General features: G+C 43.3%; 1 protein-coding gene across 1 annotated transcript; it reads left to right on the forward strand.

Moving 5' to 3' along the window:
• Positions 1-601: 601 nt before the first annotated feature.
• LOC120939902 (kunitz-type serine protease inhibitor bitisilin-3-like) lies at positions 602-22489 on the forward strand. Its single transcript, XM_040352330.1, has 5 exons — positions 602-818; positions 11722-11914; positions 15045-15088; positions 19916-20117; positions 22324-22489. Exons 1-5 carry the CDS (start codon positions 743-745, stop codon positions 22358-22360), a joined length of 552 nt encoding a protein of 183 aa, XP_040208264.1. The 5' UTR covers positions 602-742; the 3' UTR covers positions 22361-22489.
• The last annotated feature ends 645 nt before the right edge of the window (positions 22490-23134 follow it).

Genomic DNA, 23134 nt, shown 5'->3' on the forward strand with positions numbered 1-23134 from the left:
CCAGGGAACACAGCCGTCGTATTTTACGTTGTTTACGTAGTACGTGAATAGGGCTGGGCGTAGGTTACGTTCACGTCGTAGGCAGTGATCCGTCGTATCTTAGGGAGTAGTTCCGACGTGATTCTGAGCATGCGCACAGGGATGCGGCCACGGGACAGCACATGCGCCGTTTATTTTAAGTACTTCTATGGCGCTTGCCCCATCATTTGCATGGGGTCACGCCTCATTAGCATGGCTCACGCCCACTTCCACCTACGCCGGCTTACGCCGAGGAAACCCAGCGTATCTTTAAGAGCGAGTGGGAGCAAGTGCTTTGTGAATCCAGTGCTTGCCTCTGTGCGCTGCGTCGGCGCATAAATATGCGCCAATGTATGTGAATCTGGGCCATTATATGTATTCTTTGCAGAGTAACTTTAAAAAAAAAAAAAATTGGGGGGAATTTCTTCTGTTTTTGGACAATATTTGGTAAATGTCACTTCCACTGTTTTATAAATCCATCCATAAAATCTGCCCTCACATGACACAGTTGCGATCTACGCGTCGTTCTCACAGTCCGGTTGTTCCTGCATATATAGGGAGGGTGAGTCAGGAAATTCTAGTTCTGACGCTCCTCAAAGGTCAGCGAGGTGTTCTGGTGATTGCCGTCCTCTCCCTTCAGGTATTTAAAGTCCTCGGGTTTCAGCAGGTGGAATATTTTCTCTTCGCTCTCCAGCAGTAGATGACTTGGTGATTCTTCTCAGGCATGATGTGGTGCGCCCTTTTCCTGGCTGTTGTCACAGCCACTCAGCTGATGCCAGCGCGTGCCTTACCAACGAAAGGTAAGTGAGGTTTATTGGTGGGGTACCGACATAACGTTTCCCATGATTTCCTAGCTTACAGTCTAATGTTCCTACCACAGCCATAAAGACACACGCTGATGCCACCCCCTATTCAGGTGCCCGGCCCCTTGTCAGGCACCTAAATTACAGGGGCAGGGCATTTTATGGAAGCGCCATAGGCTCTAATAGGCGTCCAAAAAGGTGAAAAGCGGATGCCATGCTGGGTATTCGCTGTTCACTCAGCGGTGTGTTAGGAAAGCGCATGAATCGCTTTCCTAACACTGAGCGCCAATTGGCTGAAACAACAGGCGCTGTGACTGGACGCCAACCTATCAGGTGTCCAATCATAACAGAGGTCGGGAAGAGAGGGCGGGAGAAGAGATAGAGGAGGACATCGCCATGACACGATGTCCCACCAAAACAAGGTAAGTGCCGGGCGGGCGGCGAATGCACACTGGCAACAGTTGATGGGCACAATAGCGACAGTTGATAGGCACACTGGCAGCAGTTGATGGGCACACTGGTGGCAGTTGATGGGCACTGTAGCAACAAGAGATGGTGACAGTAGCAGCAGTTGATGGGCACACTGGCAGCAATTGATGGGCACAGTGTCAGCAATTGATGTGCACACTGGCAGCATTTGATGGGGCACAGTAGCGGCAATTGATAGGCACAGTAGCGGCAATTGATGGGCACAGTGTCATCAATTGATGGGTACAGTAGCTGCGTTTCGAATGCACAGTGGCGGCAATTTATGGGTACAGTGGCTGCGTTTGGGCACAGTGGATGCATTTGATGGCACAGTGGCGGCAATTGATGGCACAGTGGTGGCAATTGATGGCACAGTGGCTGCATTTGATGGCACAGTGGCTGCATTTTATGGGCACAGTGGCTGTATTTGATGGCACAATGGCAGCAATTGATGGCACAATAGCGGCAATTGATACAACAGTGGCTGCATTTGATGGCACATTGGCTGTGTTTGATGGGCACAGTGGCTGCATTTGATGGCACATTGGCTGTGTTTGATGGGCACAGTGGCTGCATTTGATGGGCACAGTGGCTGCGTTAGATGGGCACAGTGGCAAAAATTTATGGGCACAGTGGCTGCGTTTAATGGGCACGGTGGCTGCAATTGATGTTTTTTTTTTTCAGTTTGTTAGCGCACCCAAAACATTTTGAGCACCAGCCGCCACTGACCCCAAGCGGGGAGCAAGGTGTGGCCAGTGCTTAACCCCTTGCTGCCCACAGACCTTTCACTGCCATCCATTTACCTTGTGGCAGATATACACCATCAATAATCGACAGGGGCTGTTTGTCACAAAGTATTATTTGAATTATGGTGCCGAATGGAAATTCAGGGAATGAGTTTAGCATTTTGTAGATCAGAATCCATTATTTTGCAGATTAACTCAATGCTGGTGTGCAAAGTGACTCACGGTGATCAGATTTCCATTCATTGTCGCCAGATAACACAAAATATGGGTTACTACAATGGATGAATTATCCTTGTTCTGCCTTAAAGGGGTTGTAAAGGTTCATGTTTTTTCACCTTAATGCATTCTATGCAATAAGGTGAAAAAACATCTGAGGCCGTGTACACACGGGCAAACATGTACGATGAAACCGGTCCGCCGGACCGTTTTCACCGTACATGTCTGCCCGGGGATTTCTGTACGATGGCTGTACTAACCATCGTACAGAAATCCGCGCGTAAACAATACGCGGGGCGTGTCCGCGGCGTCGCCGCGACGATGACGCGGCGACGTGGGCGGCCTGCCAGTTAAATGCTTCCACGCATGCGTCGAAGTCATTCGACGAATGCGAGGGATGGCGGGCGCTCGGACATGTACGGTAGGTCTGTACAGACGACCGAACATGTACGAGCGGGCAGGATTTCAGCGGACTGTTTTAAAACAAGTCCAGGAATATTTGTCTGCTGGGAAAAGGCCCGGCGGGCAAATGTTTGCTGGAATTCTGTCCGCTCGGTCCTACACACGACCGAACATGTCTGCTGAAACTGGCCCGCGGACCAGTTTCAGCAGACATGTTTGGTCGTGTGTACGGGGCCTGACAGTTACGGCCCCCCCAGCCTCCCCGTTTTACTTGCCTGAGCCCGTTCACCTGCTGCGCTCGCCCCTAACATCCTCTTCTCTGCTCAATCTGGCCGTTGATTGGCTAGAGTGGATAGATTGATAGCAGCGCAGCCATTAGCTTGCGCTGCTGTCAATCACATCCATTGATGCGGCGCGCTGGGGGGCGGGGCCAAGTGATACAGTGAGCGGCTATGGCCGCCAGCTGTATCACGGGAGCGTGCCTGCAAGAACTAACCCCCATGGGGACAGAGCTCCCATGAAGGGGGTTAGTCCTTGCAGGGAGGAGCCGGGACAGCCGCCGAGGGACCCCAGAAGAGAATGTTCGGGCCACTCTGTGCAAAACGAGCTGCACAGTGGAGGTAAGTATAACATGTTTGTTATTTTAAAAAAAATATATATCCTTTACAACCCTTTGAAGGTTAACTTTACCCACTTCTTAAACTAAACTCTGGGCATACCTCCTCCCAACTAATGGCTCTTTAACTACTTAAGGACCGCCGCACGAAGATATACGTCGGCAGAATGGCACGGCTGGGCACAGGGACGTATATATACGTCCCCTTTAAGAGCCCAGCCATGGGTCGTGAGCGTGCCGCCGCTGGCGCGCTCGCGACCCGGTCTGAAGCTCCGTGACCGCAGGACCTGTGTACCCGATCGCCGCGGGTGTCCCCCGATCGGGTCACAGGAGCTGAAGAACGGGGAGAGGTGAGTGTAAACAAACCTTCCCCGTTCTTCTGTGTGGCAATATCAGTGATCGTCTGTTCCCTGATATAGGAAACGACGATCAATGACGTTACATGTCCAGCCCCGCCCACCCTACAGTTAGAAACACACATGAGGTCACACTTAACCCCTACATCGCCCCCTAGAGGTTAACCCATTCACTACCATTGTATTTTTCACAGTAATCAGTGCATTCTTGTAGCACTTTTCGCTGTGAAAATGACAATGGTGTCAAAATTGTCCGATGTGTCCGCCATAATGTCGCAGTGACAAAAAAAAAAACGCTGATCGCCGCCATTAGTAGTATAAAAAAAATATTAATTAAAATGTCATAAAACTATCCCCTATTTTGTAAACGCTATACATTTTGCGCAAACCAATCGATGAACGCTTATTGCGATTTTTTTTACCAACAATAGGTAGAAGAATACGTATCGGCCTAAACTGAGGAAAAAAAAATATTTTATATCTTTTTTGGGGGATATTTATTATAGCAAAAAGTAAAAAATATTGAATTTTTTTTTTTTAAATTGTCGCTCTATTTTTGTTTTATAGCGCAAAAAATAAAAACCGGAGAGGCGATCAAATACCACCAAAAGAAAGCTCTATTTATGGGGGAAAAAAGGACACCAATTTTGTTTGGAAGCCACGTCGCACGATGGCGCAATTGTCAGTTAAAGCGACACAGTGCCGAATTGCAAAAAGGGGCAAGGTCCTTAACTTGCATATTGGTCCGGGTCTTAAGTTGTTAAAACATCCCAAGACTGAAGACTCTTTTACTTACTTAAATCAAGGAGCACAATATGTGCTGGATCCTGAGGCTCTTCTTCACTGCACATTAAGAGGGTCCATATTCAGGCGTCCACATTGCTGACATGGACACTTCCAATTTGGTTGTCCAGCAGTAGTGGCTTCTGGTGCTCAATTTTTTTTGGGGGGGCGTAAACAAACTGAGAAAAAAGCCTATCAATTGCAGCCACTGTGCCATCAAACGCAGCTACTGTGCCCATCAAATGCAGCTACTGTGCCCATCAAACGCAGCTACTGTGCCCATCAAATGCAGCTACTGTGCCCATCAAACGCAGCCACTGTGCCATAATATGGATCAGGTTTTTTCTCAACCAGGGTTCCTCTAGAGATGCTCGGGGGCAATTTTTTTAAATGCTACAAAATTTTCTAGAAAATTACTTATGTATAACTAAAGGCAAAACATATTTTTTTAAATGAAAAGAATAAACAGCGCCTGCTCCTTCTTGACATTAAAGGGGTTGTAAAGACAAAAATATTTTCCTCTTAAATTAAAGTCTGACAGTAGCCCATCAAACGCAGCCACTGTGCCCATCAATTTCTGCCAGTGTGCCCATCAATTGTCACTACTGTGCCCCATCAGATGCTGCCAGTGTGCCCCATAAGATGCCGCCAGTGTGCCCCATCAGATGCTGCCAGCCAGCCCCATCAGATGCGGCCATGTCTTCTTCCGTCCTCTCTCAGGCGTCCAATCACAGCACCTGACGTTTCAGCCAGGTGACTTTTAATAAACATCCACTCACCTGTCCCACTATCCAGCACTTTGCTCACCCCAAGAGTTTTCACCCCCTCTCTTCCCTCGACTGCGCTGGCATCTCTACTATGGGCACCCAGCTGTGACAGCTTATGGCTTCACAGCTGGATGCCCGCTGTGCATGCGTGAGCGGCGCTGCACTCTGTGACTGTGTCCCAAAATACTTTGGGAGCGAGGGGGAAGGAGAACTTCCACTTCCAATTGCCTAAGGGGAGGAGCGGGTACCTGTCAAAATTGGGTACCTGCTCCACCTCTTCTCCTTAAAATCTTAGTTTCACAAACAGGAGCCTCCCTGGCCTTAAAGGAGAAGTTCCACTTTTGGGTGGAACTCCGCTTTGAATCGCACATATAAGAATGGTTATCATTGGAAAACATGGGGATGGACATGTCATGCGACTTTGATGTCCAAAGTCGCATGAAGAGTCACACAAGTGTGAATGAAGCCTTAAGCCTCTTACACACGATCGGACTTCCATCTGACTTTTCCGTGGATTTTTGTCCGAAGGGGCGTTGGCCGTGAACTTGTTCTGCATAAACACGGCAGAACCTTTTCAGCCAACATTCACCAAATCATATGGTTTTTTAGCTCTTTACCGCCACCCTTTGGGCAACTTCTGCTATGGTTGTATGATGTTTAGCATTGGTTCTGAGCATGCGTGTTTGTTCTTTGGACTTTAGATCCTCCTTTGGACATTTGTTGTTGGAAAGTTTGAGAGCATTCACAGCGAACATTTGTTCGTTGAAAAAACGAAAACAATTGTCCGATGGAGCGTACAGACGGTCTGATTGTCCAAAAAAAAAAAGGTCCGTCGGACCGTTGTTGTCAAAAAGTCAGATTGTGTGTATGGGCCTTTACTCTGACTGCTAATGCTAAATCCCTTTACTCCTTCCAAACAGCCATTGAGGACAGCGATCAACTTACAAAAATGATATACAAAACTTTTCTACAGGTTGATCCCTTTTCTCTCTTATCTGTGATCATTTTATTCATTACAGCAAGAAAAAGACACTGAAAAAGTAATAATTCTTGTGAAACATTATCCTATAGCTGTACATTCCTTTGCGCTAATTTACAGAGAAACAAGTATGTTTGTCATTTACCATCTCTGGAAATATCTCTGTTATTCAAGAAATGTCTGCGGAGGTGTCTCAATTTAAAAACAAGAATGTCAAGTAAATTAAGGTAATTTAAAGTGAAGAATATGGATCAGGTTTTTTCTCAACCAGGGTTCCTCTAGAGATGCTCGGGGGCAATTTTTTTAAATGTTACAAAATTTTCTAGAAAATTACTTATGTATAACTAAAGGCAAAACATATTTTTTTAAATGAAAAGAATAAACAGCGCCTGCTCCTCCTTGACATTAAAGGGGTTGTAAAGACAAAAATATTTTCCTCTTAAATTAAAGGCTGACAGTAGCTGATAAAGTAAAAAGTAATGTTTTGCATTATAACTAGTTTGATACCTGTTGAAATTGAGCTGTTTTTTTCATCTCCAGCACTCCTGAATCATTATTCTCACTGACTTCCTGGTTTGCGGTGCGCATTCATTCTTGCTACATCACGGCCTAATGGGAACTACAGTTCCCATTAGGCTTAGCCTCCATGCCTGTGAGGGATAAGAGAGCATCTTCACGCAGGGCTGTAGTCATAGGGAGGGGGTGAGCACACTCTGCTTTCCACCATGCAAAACGGCTCAGATGCTGGTGGAAAGCAAGAAGAGGAGAGACAGGAAATGGCATTTTTAAACCTGGATTACTGTATTTTGGAGGTCAACAGGAAAAACGAGGTAAGTGATATTTAAATGCTCTAGCTTACAGCAATCAATTGATCTAATAAAAAACAAACCTTTAGGCCCCGTACACACGAGAGGATCCATCCGCTGAAAAATCTCAGCGGATCGGTTTCAGCGGATAGATCCCCTGGTGTGTACGTTCCAGCGGATATTTATCCGCGGATATTTCCGATTTCCAGCAGATAAAAATTTGTAGACATGCTTACAAATCTATCAGCTGGAATCGGCTCCGGGGATCGATCCGGTGGTCTGTACAGACTCACCGGATCGATCCGTCCGAACCCGTCCCTCGCATGCGTCGTAATGATTCGACGCATGCGTGGAATTGCTTATATGACAGCGTCACGCACGTCGCCGCGTCATCATCGCGGCGACACGTCACTGCGGTGTAAATTCGGCGCGGATTTCGATCTGATGGTGAGTACACTCCATCGGATCAAAATCCTCAGAGGATTTATCCGCGGATACGGTCCGGCGGACCGTATCCGCGGATCAATCCTATCGTGTGTACCAGGCCTTAGTGTTTCTTTAATTCCTCTTATGAATGTACCCAGTTGGTATATTTATACGTGATGTTGGCCTAGGATGATTTGATATAACATATGGCTATATGTCAATATGATTGATCCATAACTAACATATATGCATAATATTGTTGAACCAAATGACCACTATGGGTTGAATAGACAATATAAATAAATAGAATAGTAACAATTAGGCATGAGCTTCGAGTTCGAGTCAAACTCATGTTCGACTTGAACATCGGCTTTTAAAATGTTCGAATATTATGGGCCGTTCACTCCAAATTCGAGTGGAGCGTCACGGCCCATAATTCACTGTGGCATCGCAGTGCATTGCTGGCTGATAATTGGCCAAGCATGTACTATGACCCGCATGCTTTGGCCAATCATAGCGCGGAAAAAATGGAGAGCCATAATTGGCCAAAGTCAGGGTGGCTTTGGCCAATTATGTCTCAGGGGGTTTAGTACACGCCCCACACTATATAAAGCCGCCTGCGTGGCGGCCTTGTGTAGTGTGTTGCGGCGGTGTTTAAAGACAGACAGAGAGAGAGAGACAGTGTCATTTATTTTGAGATAATAGAGCAGGCAGGCGAGTCAGTTAGCGTCAGTTACAGTGTGTAGAGGATATATATGCATCCCAGGTGTTGTATATATATTTATACACTGTATTCAGTTTAGCTAGATCCGTTCCTGTATTCTCTTCCTAATATACTGACAGGCAGGCAGGTGATTGTGCTAGCTGTAGTATTTTCACTTAGTGTACTGTGTCCTTTGCACAGTGTGCACCTACTGTAAATCTTACCTGAATACAATTGCTGGTGTTCTCATACAAATACAGGCAGGGACCTGCAGTATTTTGATTTAGTGTCCTTTGCACAGGACCAGACATTACATTAAAGCCGCAAGCAGTTTTTCACTTTAAGCATCATTAAAATCATTGTTCCCAAAAAACTTCCGTCCCCAGACCATTTTTAGGACAATAATTTGCATATTAGCCTTTAAAATTGGCACTTTTGATTTCGAACGTTCGATCCCATAGACTTTAATGGGGTTCTAAAGTTTGCGCTAACTTTCACTCCTTCGCAGGTTCTGGTGCGAACCGAACCGGGGGGTGTTTGGCTCATCCCTAGTAACAATTAATAAAAGTGACAATGATAAAATTATTTAAAGTGCATAATGTGACAACAGTGCAAAATAATTATTTTCTTAGTGCAGGAAAGTGCTATACTGTAGTGCTCCATGTCCCAATGGAGTTGGTGATCCTCCTCCTGGGGATGATATACATTTCCAAACTCACCAGATTATAGGGAAACAGAGTCAAAAGTGCCTTTAGGTAATTTACTGGGGACTAAACCCAATGCTGTTGCTTCCGGTATCTCCTCTGTGGTGTATATCCTCAAATTTTGGCTCCGGAACTTCAGGGGTAAACCATGTGCAGCACATGATAAAGGAAAGAGAGAGCTCCTCATTGAGTAAAATCATTGGGCTTTATTGGTTAAAACAGCTCACAAAATATATATTAAAGAAACTGCCATATTAACAGGACCAGCATCACTAGGAAAATCCTCAACCCATACAGTTTGTGAAGAAGTGGCATCTATTCAGCACATAGGGTGGGTTCCACTCTCCTGGCCGAAAGTGACGTTGGAGAGAGTCAGCTTGACGTGTTTCGTCATACAGATGCGTCTTAGTCAAACGCCTTTTTTTTTAAGTTTTGAATAGAGTGGGAAGGGATTAGAACCCCTGTCAGTTTTTATTGTGGCCTGTGCCCTCATTATGGAGATTGACGCTCTTTTTTTGCCCTGTTTGCTGTGTAGCGCTCACCCCCGCAGGAGCCGCTGGTTAGAATAGGGATGGCGTGTTACCTCTGTGAGCGTCTAGGGGTAATGATGATGATGAGATGATAAGAGCAATGATGGAATGTCCAAGCAGCAGGTGTCTTTTCTTGTAGCTTTTCTTACTGCCCAACACGGCAAACAGTAAACTTGGGGTAGATAGTAAAAGATGGGTGAGAAGGAGAATTGCAGATTCAGGCTTGAACAAGAACGAAGCAGTCCTATTTAAAAAAACACCTTACTTTCATCGCCCCTCAGCCGAGGGGGTATAGTGTACCTGGACAGGCCTCTCACACCGACCTGGCAGCCAGGGTATCACTCGGAGCACTGGGAAGAAGAACACGTCTCTGCCACAGACCTGGTGCGAATGAATATCAGGAAAGGACCTCTGCCACAGGCCCTTCCCCCGTACGTAGGATTCTGAAGTGAATCTTCTCCAGTGAATTTAATGCTTGAATCTCCCTCAGGTAGTCTCTCAAATGGTTACCGACCGACAAGTTGCCATCAAACAAACTGTCAATGTCCGGTCACCTTGATCCCCGGTGGATTGTCTAGGTCCTCTTGGATTGCCTGCCTCCGGGCTCTCCTCAGACTGACTCCTCACCGAACAGCACAACTCACTTGGGATCTTCTTCAAAGTTTGGGGAACCCAGTAGATCACTGGGGTCCCGCCATAGCTTCAGTTGCTCCGGGCCAACATAGTCCCGGAACCAAGGACACCTCGTAGCACGTGCGCCCCGGCCTGGTAGGCCATATCGCCGGGGCCCGTGATGTGTGCACACCCTGAAGGTGGGTGCCGCACCTGGAACAAGCACCAGAAAACGAACCCCACAAAATGGCGTCCGCTCAAGAAGTACCCTCTCCCAGCATGCCCCGCTAGGGGAAAATCCCTCCTGATTGGCTGCTGGCAAGAGGCACTCCCAAACGAACCCCACTGCCGCCACCTGTCGCCCCGAGGTGGAAAGGCACCTCTAGAACACAGAATGAACTGACAGCACAGCCCAGCAAGAGCAGAGGCCCAATTTACACAAATTAACCGGATGAGAGTAACTCTCTCATCCCCCTCTAAATTTAAGATAGCACCTGGACTGAAAATACACAGGCGCTACAGCTGTTATCGTTGAAAATTAAAGTATAAGACAATCCCAAATTTTGGGTTGACTTCAGAACAGTAACAGAGGGGAAATCTTCCAGAGTAAGGCGATAAGTGGGGGAGAATGCTAGCCCGCTCGATCAGAGAACAAAAATATGTCCCTCAATACACCTCAGGGCCAAAAAGCAGCACTTCTTAAACAGATTGTACAGAGCTTTTGAGAATTTTACATCTCCCTATATAACCTATGAGACCAGTCTCCACCTTGGACTCAGATAGAAGGCTATATCATGGAGTCTCAGCTTCCCCAGCTAACCCCTGAGGTACGAGAGGATCTGGACACCCCAAAAACTCCCCATCCCAAAAGAGCTTCAAAATGCACTCAATGTCTCGAAGTCAGGCAAAGCCCCGGGCCCAGACGGTTTCTTGCTACAGTACTACAAACTGTTCCTCCCAATCATAGGTCCTCATATGGTGGAACTGTTCAATAAACTAGGCTCCGATACACTCTTCCCTAGCCCATGTCACAGTGATCCCTAAAGAGGGTAAAGACCCAACTTCCTGCGACAGTTACAGATCTATCTCACTTTTAAACTGTGGCCTTAAATTATTCACGAAGATCATTGCCTCACGTATCGCTATCTACAACCACTGATTCACCTAGATCAAGTGGGGTTCATCCCACTTCATATTCCTTTATTTTCTATTCTATTTTATTCTGGTCTTTTATCTTCTATTCTATTATGTTTTGTTTTGCTCTTTTCTTATATTTTGTATTATTTTCTGTTTTACTCTATTATGGTCTGTTCTTTTATTTTCTATTCTGTTCTATTCTATTAAATTCTTTTTTAATCTATTCCTTTATTTTCTATTTTATTTTCTTTGGAAATTTGAATTAAATTTGAAAACGATTAAAATTTGATTAGAAAACAATTCAAATTTGATTAGAAAACAATTCGAATTAGAATTTCGTCCAGAATGTTGTTTCGTTATTTCGGATTCAATTAAATTAGTTTCTATTGTAATTCAGAAATTTCGATACATCCCAAATAGCGAAAAAATTGTCTGAATTTTACTTTGGAGATGAAACGGACTGCACATGTCTATAAGTGATTTCTCAACAAAATAAAGCACAGAGACATTGATGGAGAAGTTAGCTTTGAATATTAAAAATGTATTAATTAGCATTTTCAGTTTGTGGTGCTCAGACAGTTTAATTCTCCTTAAGGGATACACTTCTGTCTGAATGTATTGGTGCATAATGAATAATATCCCATTTCAGAAGCCACTGACATTTGTCAACTACCCATGGAGGTTGGTCCATGTGAAACCGACGTTGCACGATACTACTTCAACAGCGCAGAGAACAGATGTGCGATTTTCCTCTACGGGGGTTGCAGTGGAAATGCCAATAACTTCAATAGTAAACAAACCTGTGAAACAGCCTGCCTGAAGACAAAGAACCTCCAACCTAAGTAAGGCTATTATGTTGTTAATGTGTAACACTGGCTTGTCCAACCGGTTCCCATAAGGGGCCACTTTGTGCGTCACTCAACAGGCATCAGCCAATGTCCTTTTCTGGGCCAGTGACTCATCAGAGGTTGTAAGGCCCCCTTAGGGCTCATGCACATCTATTCCACATTCATATGGATCTTAATGCAGCAGTATTGTATGCTATAGGCTCATGCTCCCTAAAAGGATGTTTCAGTTTATTTATTTATTTCAGGTACTTATATAGGGCCGGCAATTTACGCAGCACTTTACATGTTGCAGATCTGATGTTCTTGGCTAGCTAGTTGGAGCTCTTTAACTGTAATCAGTTAGGGGTTTGATGAAGCAGTAAGTTCCTAGTGAGGAAGATCTAAAGATGTCTGTGCACAGTGTCTCTGTAATAATGGCAATGGATAGACAAACGTTTAGCTATTTACCCCCTCACCAACGACCCGATCACTCCGATGTCTTCAGAACTGGGACTCGTGTAGCGACACTTGTGCAGCGGATCTGCTGTCTTGGTCTTCCGAGATGAAGCTTGTCAAACGCACCCACACAGACAGGCAGGTTATCCAAGTAGTGTCGATGGCAGGGTTTCTGACAGCAGATAACAGAGCTTGGCCCTTTAGGCCTTGGGTTAGAAGTAAAACCCTGCGTGGTAGGCCATGGCCTATGGCACGGAGAGGTCCGTCTTGTGTCAGACCCAGGAGGAAGAGACATCTGCATGGGATTTCCCCTCCATTTATAGCCACTCCCAGCAATCTTCATGTTACAGCAAGGATCCCTGGGATGTGTAGTCTTGGGGTACATTGTTGCAAAGCAACTATCTGAAGGGGGACTATTCGCTCCATAATCCACTCTGTTGGGCACACAGATGTGAGGTCACTGATTCCCCAAGGGACAAGCGATGTCTAGAAACACCAAAAGGTATAGTGCTTTATGCTGGTAGTCCACATCACTACACAAGGGAAACATAAGCAGATTTAACTTCAGCTAATGAAATTTTCAGCTGGGTTTTTTCTCTTTGCTGCCAGTTACTGGTATACAGAAAATAAAGAGAAATTACAGATTATACATTCTTATAATATGTAAAAAAAAAGTTAGATTTTATTTCCATCATTTACACTTTCAAGATTACAGAAAACAAAAAATGGGATCTGCAAAAGTTTGGGCACCCTGCAGAATTTATAGCATGCACTGCCCCCTTTGCAAAGCTGAGACCTGCCAGTGTCATGGATTGTTCTCAATCATCGTCTGGGAAGACCAGGTGATGTCAATCTCAAAGGTTTTAAATGCCTAGACTCATCTGACCTTGCACCATGGGTTCTTCTTAGCAGTTGTCTAGAAAACTGAAACTGAAAATAGTTGATGCTCACAAAGCTGGAGAAGGCTATAAGAAGATAGCAAAGCGTTTTCAGATGTCAATATCCTCTGTTCGGAATGTAATTAAGAAATGGCAGTCATCAGGAACAGTGGAAGTTAAAGCAAGATCTGGAAGACCAAGAAAAATATCAGACAGAACAGCTCGCAGGATTGTGAGAAAAGCAATTCAAAACCCACGTTTGACTGCACGATCCCTCCAGAATGATCTGGCAGACACTGGAGTTGTGGTACACTATTCCACTATAAAGAGATACTTTTACAAATATGGTCTTCATGGAAGAGTCATCAGAAGAAAACCTCTTCTACGTCCTCACCACAAAAATCAGCGTTTGAACTTTGCAAATGAACATATAGACAAGCCTGATGCATTTTGGAAACAAGTTCTGTGGACCGATGAGGTTAAAATAGAACTTTTTGGCCGGAATGAGCAAAGGTACATTTAGAGAAGAAAGGGCACAGAATTTAATGAAAAGAACCTCTGTCCAACTGTTAAGCATGGGGGTGGATCAATCATGCTTTGGGGTTGTATTGCAGCCAGTGGCACGGGGAACATTTCACGAGTAGAAGGAAAAATAGATTCAATAAAATTTCAGCAAATTTTGGATGGTAACTTGATGCCATCTGTGAAAAAGCTGAAGTTAAAGAGAGGATGGCTTCTACAAATGGATAATGATCCTAAACACACCTCAAAATCCACGGGGAATTACATCAAGAGGCGTAAACTGAAGGTTTTGCCATGGCCTTCACAATCTCCTGACCTCAACATAATTGAAAATCTATGGATAGACCTTAAAAGAGCAGTGCGTGACAGACAGCCCAGAGATCTCAAAGAACTGGAAGAATTTTGTAAGGAAGAATGGGCAAAGATACCTCAAACAAGAATTGAAAGACTCTTGTCTGGTTACAAAAAGCGTTTACAAGCTGTGATACTTGCCAAAGGAGGCAGTACAAGATATTAACTCTGCAGGGTGCCCGAATTTTTGCAGACACCATTTCTTTTGTTTTCTGTAATTTGGAAAGTGTAAATGATGGAAATTAAATCTAACTTTTTTTTGACATATTATAAGAATGTCTAATCTGTAATTTGATGCCTTTTGGAGATTTTTCCATCTTTCCTTCGTTATGCACATTAATACAAATTTTTACCTGGGGTGCCCAAACTTTCGATCCCCACTGTATTAATCTCCTTTATATAAAGCTTGTATCATGTCTATACTTTTGTGCATCTATATACTTATAATTAATGTTATATGCTGGTTGTAGTAGCTCCCATTACTTTGATTAGATTACTAATACATTTCCCAGGGAAGGAATCCCCTCTGTTCACAGAGGCCCTGTACTGGGAAGAGGCACTGCCAACTTTATAATTAATTCCAATCTTTCGCTTAGCAACACAGGAAGAATAGACTTGTAACTATTAAAATTTTATAAGGTACCGTGTATGACTAGTAGATTATTGCCATTAGTGGGACCACCTACTGACCTTTATGTTACTAAATGATAAACATTTCATTGATTTGTGCAATAAATCAATAAAGTTTTAGCAGTTTTATGTAAGCGTTTGGCTTGTATATTTTTTAGACCAAACATTTATTTACTTTAGTGGATTTATGTCAATTTGCAACAAATAATAAGAAATAGCACCATTTGTAATGTTTTCACCTGTTGTCTTCTTATGTATTTTCCGTTGCTTCCATTCTCAATTTCATAATTAATTATTTTACTGTGTAGGTTGAAGACTGGATCCAACTTCCCAATAAAAACCCCAGTGACTGGTAAGTATACCTGCAAATAATGAGTCAGGGGTAAATGCTGGCAGGTTGAGTCCCCCAATGGCTTCTTTCTTCTAAAGGTTTTATTGCATGTATGAGTTTAATTTACAGCATTCAACCTCATGCACATAGAGGCCAGGATCCACAAAGAAGTTACGTTGGCGTATCTATTGATACGCCGCGTAACTTCTAGGATGCACTGGCGTATCTTTGTTTTGTATCCACAAAACAAGATACGCCTGAATGTGGTCTAGATCCGACTGACGTACGTCTTAGTACGCCGTCGGATCTTAGGTGCATATTTACACTGGCCGCTAGGTGGCGCTTCCGTTGATTTCCGCGTAGAGTATGCAAATTAGCTAGATACGTGGATTCTCAGAACGTACGTCCGCCTGGCGCATTTTTTTACGTCGTTTACGTAAAGCTTTTTTCGGCCTAACGTTACCCCTGCCTCATGAGGCGTACGCAATGTTAAGTATGGACGTCGGGACAGCATAAAATTTTCCGTCGTTTACGTGAAACGTTCGCGAATAGGGCTTTGCGTAAGTTACTTTCACGTCGTCTCGGCATTGAGCGGGCGTAATTTAATTTGGAAATTCGACGTGATACTGAGCATGTGCGCGCATGCGCCGTTCGAAAAAAGCGTCATTTACGTGGGGTCATGCTTAGTTTACATAAAACACACCCCCCTGTTCCTCATTTGATTTTGGCGCGCTTACGCCGGCAGATTTACGTTACGCCGCCGTAACTTTAGACGCAAGTGCTTTGTGAATACAGCACTTGCCTCTCAAAGTTGCGGCGGAGTAGCGTAACTACGATACGCTACGCCCTCATAAATTTACGCCTATCTACGTGGATCTGGTACTGGGAGTTTTCCCTGCTCCAAAGGGCTTTTCCTCTGGCAGGAGAAAAGCAGCTTAAAAAAAGCTCCTCAATCTGCATTTAGGCTCTTGTAAGCACATCAAGCATTCAAACGTTTGTTTATTCCATTGGGCAAAATATAAATTTAGTGCTAAACGTGCATTTAGGTGCAGTCAGAGACTGTGGACAAGATACAAGAGATGGTCAGAGACTGTGGACATGATGCATGAGATGGTCAGAGACTGTGGACAAGATCCAAGAGATGGTCAGGGACTGTGGACAAGATACAAGAGATGGTCAGAGACTGTGGACAAGATACAAGAGATGGTCAGGGACTGTGGACATGATGCATGAGATGGTCAGAGACTGTGAACTGGATACAGTATATGGCCAGAGACTGTTGACAAGATACAAGAGATAGTCAAAGACTTTGGACATGGTACAAGAGATGGTTAGAGACTGCAGATATAATACAAGAGATGGTCAGAGACTGTGGACAAGATACATGAGATGGTCAGGGACTGTGGACATGATGCATGAGATGGTCAGAGACTGTGGACAGGATACAGTAGATGGCCAGAGACTGTTGACAAGATACAAGAGATAGTCAAAGACTTTGGACATGGTACAAGAGATGGTCAAAGACTTTGGACGTGGTACAAGAGATGGTCAGAGACTGCAGACATAATACAAGAGATGGTCACAGACTGCGCATATGCTGTAGGAGACTGTCAGAGACTGTATGAATGCTATCTGAGTTTTTGCAGACTGGAGAGACTTCAGGAGACCGTCCTAGACTGAAGAAATATTACATAAGACTGGTAGACAAGGCATTAGGGAAACACAAATAAGTGTCTGCAGTGGCCCAGATGGTCACACACAAAATACACATATGCAGGTAAATGCCTATGTGTACATGGCCACATAGGCTAACATAGAGGGGGATTTAGAGGCTGAAAAAAAAACATGTCAAATGCCCTTAAAAATTGCTTTTTACACCCAGTGGGCAAGAGGCCTTTAAATAGTTTGTTTGGGGGTATTTTGTATACCAGCATTCCCGATAGTGTCTTCAATCTCTTGGGGACCCTATTGGTGAGATCTGTGCTGAGTTCCTGGGCCTGCACTACAGATGAGTGAATCTGCCCGGGTTCAGTTCATAAATAGTTTTGCGAATCTTGATCGAAGTTTCCAAACTTGATGGCGAACACCAGTGAAGTCTAAGGGGGCCGATCTTATTATTTAATTCTGCCCAGCTGTAGGGCTAATAAGCAAGCTATTGTCAAACAAAAGGCATGCAAAGCTGGCCACTGCTAAAGGGGACATGTACCAATGCCCCTAACAAGTACCAGCTTCAACACTCACTTACAATATGGCTGACGTAAGCCAACTCTTTTATAGAAGGGGTTATCCATTCCTTTCGGGCCTTTTTGAAGAATTTAGGGGGTAATCCACAAAAGGGATACGCCGGCGTATCCCTGTTTCTATCTATGGAACTGATCCACAGAATCAGTTTACCATAGATAGGCAGAAGATCCGACATGTGTAATTGAATTACACTGTCGGATCTTAAGGATGCAATTCTAGGCCGGCCGCTAGGTGGCGAGGCCATTGCGGCCGGCCTAGAATATGCAAATGAACACTTACGGCGATCCACGAACGTTCCCGACGGGCCCGTCGTGCTAAATCTACGTCGTTTACGTCGAGTTACGCCGCGTAAAAATAGGGCTGAGTCCTATTTGACTAAGCCCTATTAAGTATGGCCGTCGTTCCCGCGTCAAAATTTTCAACTCTACGTCGTTTGCGTAAGACGTTCGTGAATGGCGCTGGACGCCATTTACGTTAACGTCTAAGCAAATGACGTCGGAGCGACGTCAGTTAGCGCAATGCACGTCGGGTAAGTTACCCGACGGAGCATGCGCAGTCCCTCCGGCGCGGGAGCGCGCCTAATTTAAATGGGAATCGCCCATTTGTATTAGGAACGCCTTGCGCCGGACGGAGTTAAGTTACACCGCCGCAAATTTCCAGGTAAGTGCTTTGTGGATCGGCACCTAACTTGGGAGATTTGCGGCAGTGTAACTTAACTCTGAAAAGTTAAGTTGCGCTTGGCGGCTGTGGATCTGGCCCTTAGAATTTATTGGATATGTTTTATAACAAAAGTAGAAAATCTTTTTTTTCCACCAAAAGTTTTGGTCTTTTTTAATTTATATGATAAAAAAACCAGAGGTGATCAAATACCACCAAAAGAAAGCTCTATTTGTGGGAAAAAAATATATAAATGTAATTTTGTGTACAGTGTTACATGACTGAGCATTTTCCAATTAAAGTAGTGCAGTGCTGAATAGCATAAAATGCCCTGGTCATGAAGTGGGATAAAACCTTCCGGGGGCCAAGTGGTTGAAGCACATCAATAAGACAATTTACATTACAGTTATTGCATTCACACAAATAACGTAACGTCAAATTAGTCTAAATAATAGTTTCTATCTCAGCAATCCATTTCAAACAGTATACAAATATTACCAATCCAGCCAGCGGATAGTAAACCAGTAAACTTTATTTTTTGGACCCCTTACAATTTTACTAGAGGACCCCACAGTTCTATCAAAATCTCTTAACTAGTTACTGTACAACATGGAAGGCCAGGAGTGGGCTCCTCAAGTGACTGGCAAAGGGATCCAGAGGGATCCAGAGGGGCCCAAAGGTGTCCAAAAGGTAAAATCACTGCATTTCTCTGGTTGGGAACAGGCACCATGTTTGTTCAGCAAATCAACTCTCTAATTCGCTAATTTACCACTTAAGCCCCGGACCATTTTGAAGGCTAAAGGACCAGGCCCCTTTTTGCGATTCGACACTGCATCGCTTTAACTGACAATCGCGCTGTCGTGCGACGTGGCTCCCAAACAAAATTGGCGACCTTTTTTTCCCACAAGTAGAGCTTTCTTTTGGTGGTATTTGATCACCTCTGCGGTTTTTATTTTTTGCGCTATAAACAAAAATAGAGCGACAATTTTGAAAAAAAGCAATATTTTTTACTTTTTGCTACAATAAATATCCCCCCAAAAATATATAAAAAAACATATTTTTTCCTCAGTTTAGGCCGATACGTATTCTTCTACAAATTTTTGGTAAAGAAAATATCGCAATAAGCGTTTATTGATTGGTTTGCGCAAAAGTTATAGCGTCTACAAAATAGGGGATAGTTTTTTGGCATTGTTATTATTATAGTTTTTTTTATAGTAATGGTGGCGATCATCGATTTTTATCGTGACTGCAACATTATGGCGGACACATCGGACACTTTTGACACCATATTGGGACCATTGTCATTTTTACAGCGATCAGTGCTATAAAAATGCATGGATTACTGTGAAAATGACACTGGCAATGAAGCGGTTAACCTCTAGGGGGCGCTGTAGGGGTTAAGTGTGCCCTAATGTGTGATTTTTACTGTAAGGGGCGTGGCTGTGCGCGTGACGTCAATGATCGTTGTTCCCTATGCCAGGGAACAGACGATCAGTGACACTGCCACTAGAAAGAACCGGGAAAGGTTTGTTTACACTCACCTCTCCCCCTTCTTCAGCTCAGCGACCCAATAGCGACCCAATAGCGGGACACCGGCGGCGATCGGGTCCCGTGGGCGCGGTCATTGAGCTTCAGACTGGGTCACGAGCGTGCCGCCTTAAAGGGGACATAACTGTACGCCTTTGTGCCCAGCCGTGCCATTCTACCGACGTACATTGGCGTGCGGCGTTCCTTAAGTGGTTAAGACAATATCATGTTATAGGTTGGACTTGATGGACTTGTGTCTTTTTTCACCCTCACCTACTATGTAACTATGCCTTGTTGACCATACAGTAGTTTCTGGACTCTTCTAATGTTATTTTAGTCCAGAAAAAATATGTTAAATTTTCTGTCCAATCCAAATGATGCAATTATCACACTTAACAACGCTCTGTCATTCCAATATAGGTGCAGCTGTAACCTGCCAGTTACCTATGGCTGCCGGTTTATGCGATAATAATGTCTTGCGCTACTTCTATAACAGCGCTGAAAATAGATGCGATATCTTTGACTATCACGGCTGCTTTGGAAATGCCAATAATTTCATGACTAAGCTGGAATGTGAGAAGACCTGCCTGATACCAGAGAAAAACGACCTTTCTGATTTTGGGTGAGTATGGACAGCAATGATAGAGAATCTATAGAATGTAGAAACTGCATCCCAAGTGGATAGAAAACAGGAAACCGGAGCCGTGGCAACCAATCAGATTTTAGCAAATACTGTATATACAGTATTTGTTGTACAGTGCAGGTGAAATAATAAAGGGAACCCATCAACGTAGAAAAGTATTGCTTACTTGCAAGCTCTAGCACATTCACACCAGTTCTGGCTAGTGAATCATCGATTTGGAACAAGATTGAGGACAATGACGGGTCCAGACTCCTGACCCGCATTGTTCAAAGAAGTAGTATAGTACATAATGAAACCAAGGAAAAGATGACCACTTGGAACTTATTCCTTTAAAACAGAGGTCTTCAAACTTTCTAAACAAAGGGCCAGTTTACTGTTTCCTTCAGACTTTGGGGGGGGGGGGGTGAGTAGAAAACCCCCTGGCATTATTGGGAGTTCCCATCATTGGTAGTAGTGTGAGGAATGGTGCCCCATTTTTTATTTTCCCTATAAAAAAGCATATAATAACATCTAAAATACAGTATATAAAAATAAAACATTCAGACTAAACCATATATGCACCAGCCCCATCTAGTGGTGGGTCAGCCTCAATGCACCCCAATAATATAATTCTTAAAGAGTAACTGCAGTCTGCTCACATAATTTGTAATACAAACATCTTTGCCATTCTGAAGCTTCCCTCCAACCATTTTGCATATTATTTTATATATATATATATATATATATATATATATATATATATATATATATATATATATATATATATATATATATATATATATATATATATATATTGTGATTCTGTGCTTGCCAAATATGCTGCAGAAATCTCCCTCCACTGAGTCTGGCTGCAGCCAATTTAACTGTGTGCAGCTGGAGCTGTCTGTTCACTTCTTGGATTTACACAGACACACAGAGGCACACCTCCAGCTCTACAGCTCTCATTAGCCCCCTTTTTACTCACCCCCTCTTCCTGGCAATCTCTCAGGAGAGAGAGAGCGGTGTATGATGTCATAAGCCTAGGCTAATGACCAGACAAGAAACAGAAAGTGGGCTGTATAAGGTATTTACTGGCAGAAAAAAAAATGTTTTACTATCCAAAGTTAAAACAACAAGGGCAGAAGATTTAATAGATGGAAAATATGACTGAAGGTTGGCTTTAATTATAATGACATCTTGTGGTTTCAAATCATATCTACACCCCCATTGAACTATTATCGTTGGGATTAATGGCTGTATAGTTTTATGTGGTAGGTTTAAATAATTGTAATTAATAATTGGCTATAAAACAATTTACGTCCAATTCAATATTGAGGCCATGGGAGGTTAGGATCCCCAATTCAAAAATCCACCTTGTTTCATTTTCTTGGATATTTCCTGTGTTAGGTTTAAATCCCTCCAATGCCTTTTTATTCTGTCTATTCCATAACATTTTATAAAACAATTTACATATAACTTAATATTGAGGCCCAGGGGAGTTAGGGTCCCCAATTCAAAAATCCACCTGGTTTCATTCCTGGACATTTCCTGTGTTAGGTTTCCATGCCCTTCTATTCTGTCTATCTCATAACGTTTAAACCCATTGGGTCTTTGTTATATGCTATTCTAAAATGTTTAGAGACATTGTGCTGTCTAAAGCCCTTTCTTATATTATTTAAGTGTTCCCCAAACCTTACCCGGGTGGTCTGTCTCACATACTGGTACCCACAATCACATTCTAACACATAGGTCATGTGTGTGGTATTACAGGTGATACATTTCCTTATCTCATTCCTATCTAATTCTGGGTCTAGGGATCCGGTGAGTTACAGCATTATAGTGGGTCATGGTGTGCACACATGGAATAGCAATGTTTGAAGGCAGCAAATCTTATTTGCATGGAGTGTGTGGAGCACTTTCTAAGGGAATTTAAGCATGTAGAAGTTGGCATTATTGACAGACTTTTTGCATTTGCACTTTAATTTGTGGTATCACTATTTGAGTCATTTTAGACTGGTCAGTTTTATTTGATTATATTGTTTTTTGATACACTTTATATAGGGTGTTACTATAGAGAGATTATCCATTGCAGGTTTACTCATATTATTTCACATGTGATGTTTGGGGGTCATATTGGCACCTAGTACTCACTTGTTTGTTAATTAGAATCTGAACATTAATGCCTTTCCCTTTTCTTTCTTTTCAGTGTGGATTCTGAACTGTCTTTTGCACTGGAAGAATGACCGAGAACACACATGGGAGCAGAAACATGTACTCTGTAAATGATGTATATGTGTCATTGCTTTACAAAATATTTGAAATAAAAAAATATTGACTTTCTTTTTTTACAAATGAAAAAAAACCTGATAAAATGCTAGATATATTGTTATTTTTTTTCTCATGTTCAAATTAATTAGAATTTCTCAAGTTAATTTAAAAGCAGGGATGGGAAACTGGGAAAAGTCGTGAGGCTGAGACGCTATAAGGCATATGGTGCAACAATATAATAGTAGTATATTAGTAACTGGCAGGCAGATATACAGTAGAAGGCACAAGTAATGCAGCTCTACTGTCCAGTTACAAGCTTAGGACAGTGAAGAGATTACACAGCAAAGAAAATTCATAGGAGATTAGAAAAAGATTTAAAATAATTCAAAATCTAGCACTATAATAGGCATGTGTAAGGGGACCACCATCACAACCAGCCTGAACCGGTGATACAAGGCAGGATGGATCCATGCTTTCGTGTTGTTTACACCAAATTCTGACCCGACCATCTGAATGTCACAGCTGAAATCGAGACTCATCAGACCAGGCAACGTTTTTCCAGTCTTCTATTGTCCACTTTTGGTGAGCTTGTGCGAATTGTAGCCTCCGTTTCTTGTTCTTAGCTCACAAGGAGTTGCACTTCTGCTTTAAGGTTCAATGTTATGTGCATTTACAGATTTGTATTCTGCCTACATGGGTTGTAATGAGGGGTTATTTGAGTTACTGTTTCCTTTCTATCATCTAGAACA

The sequence above is a fragment of the Rana temporaria genome, chromosome 5 (assembly GCF_905171775.1).
Source record: "Rana temporaria chromosome 5, aRanTem1.1, whole genome shotgun sequence".
NCBI classification, from domain to species: Eukaryota; Metazoa; Chordata; class Amphibia; order Anura; family Ranidae; genus Rana; species Rana temporaria.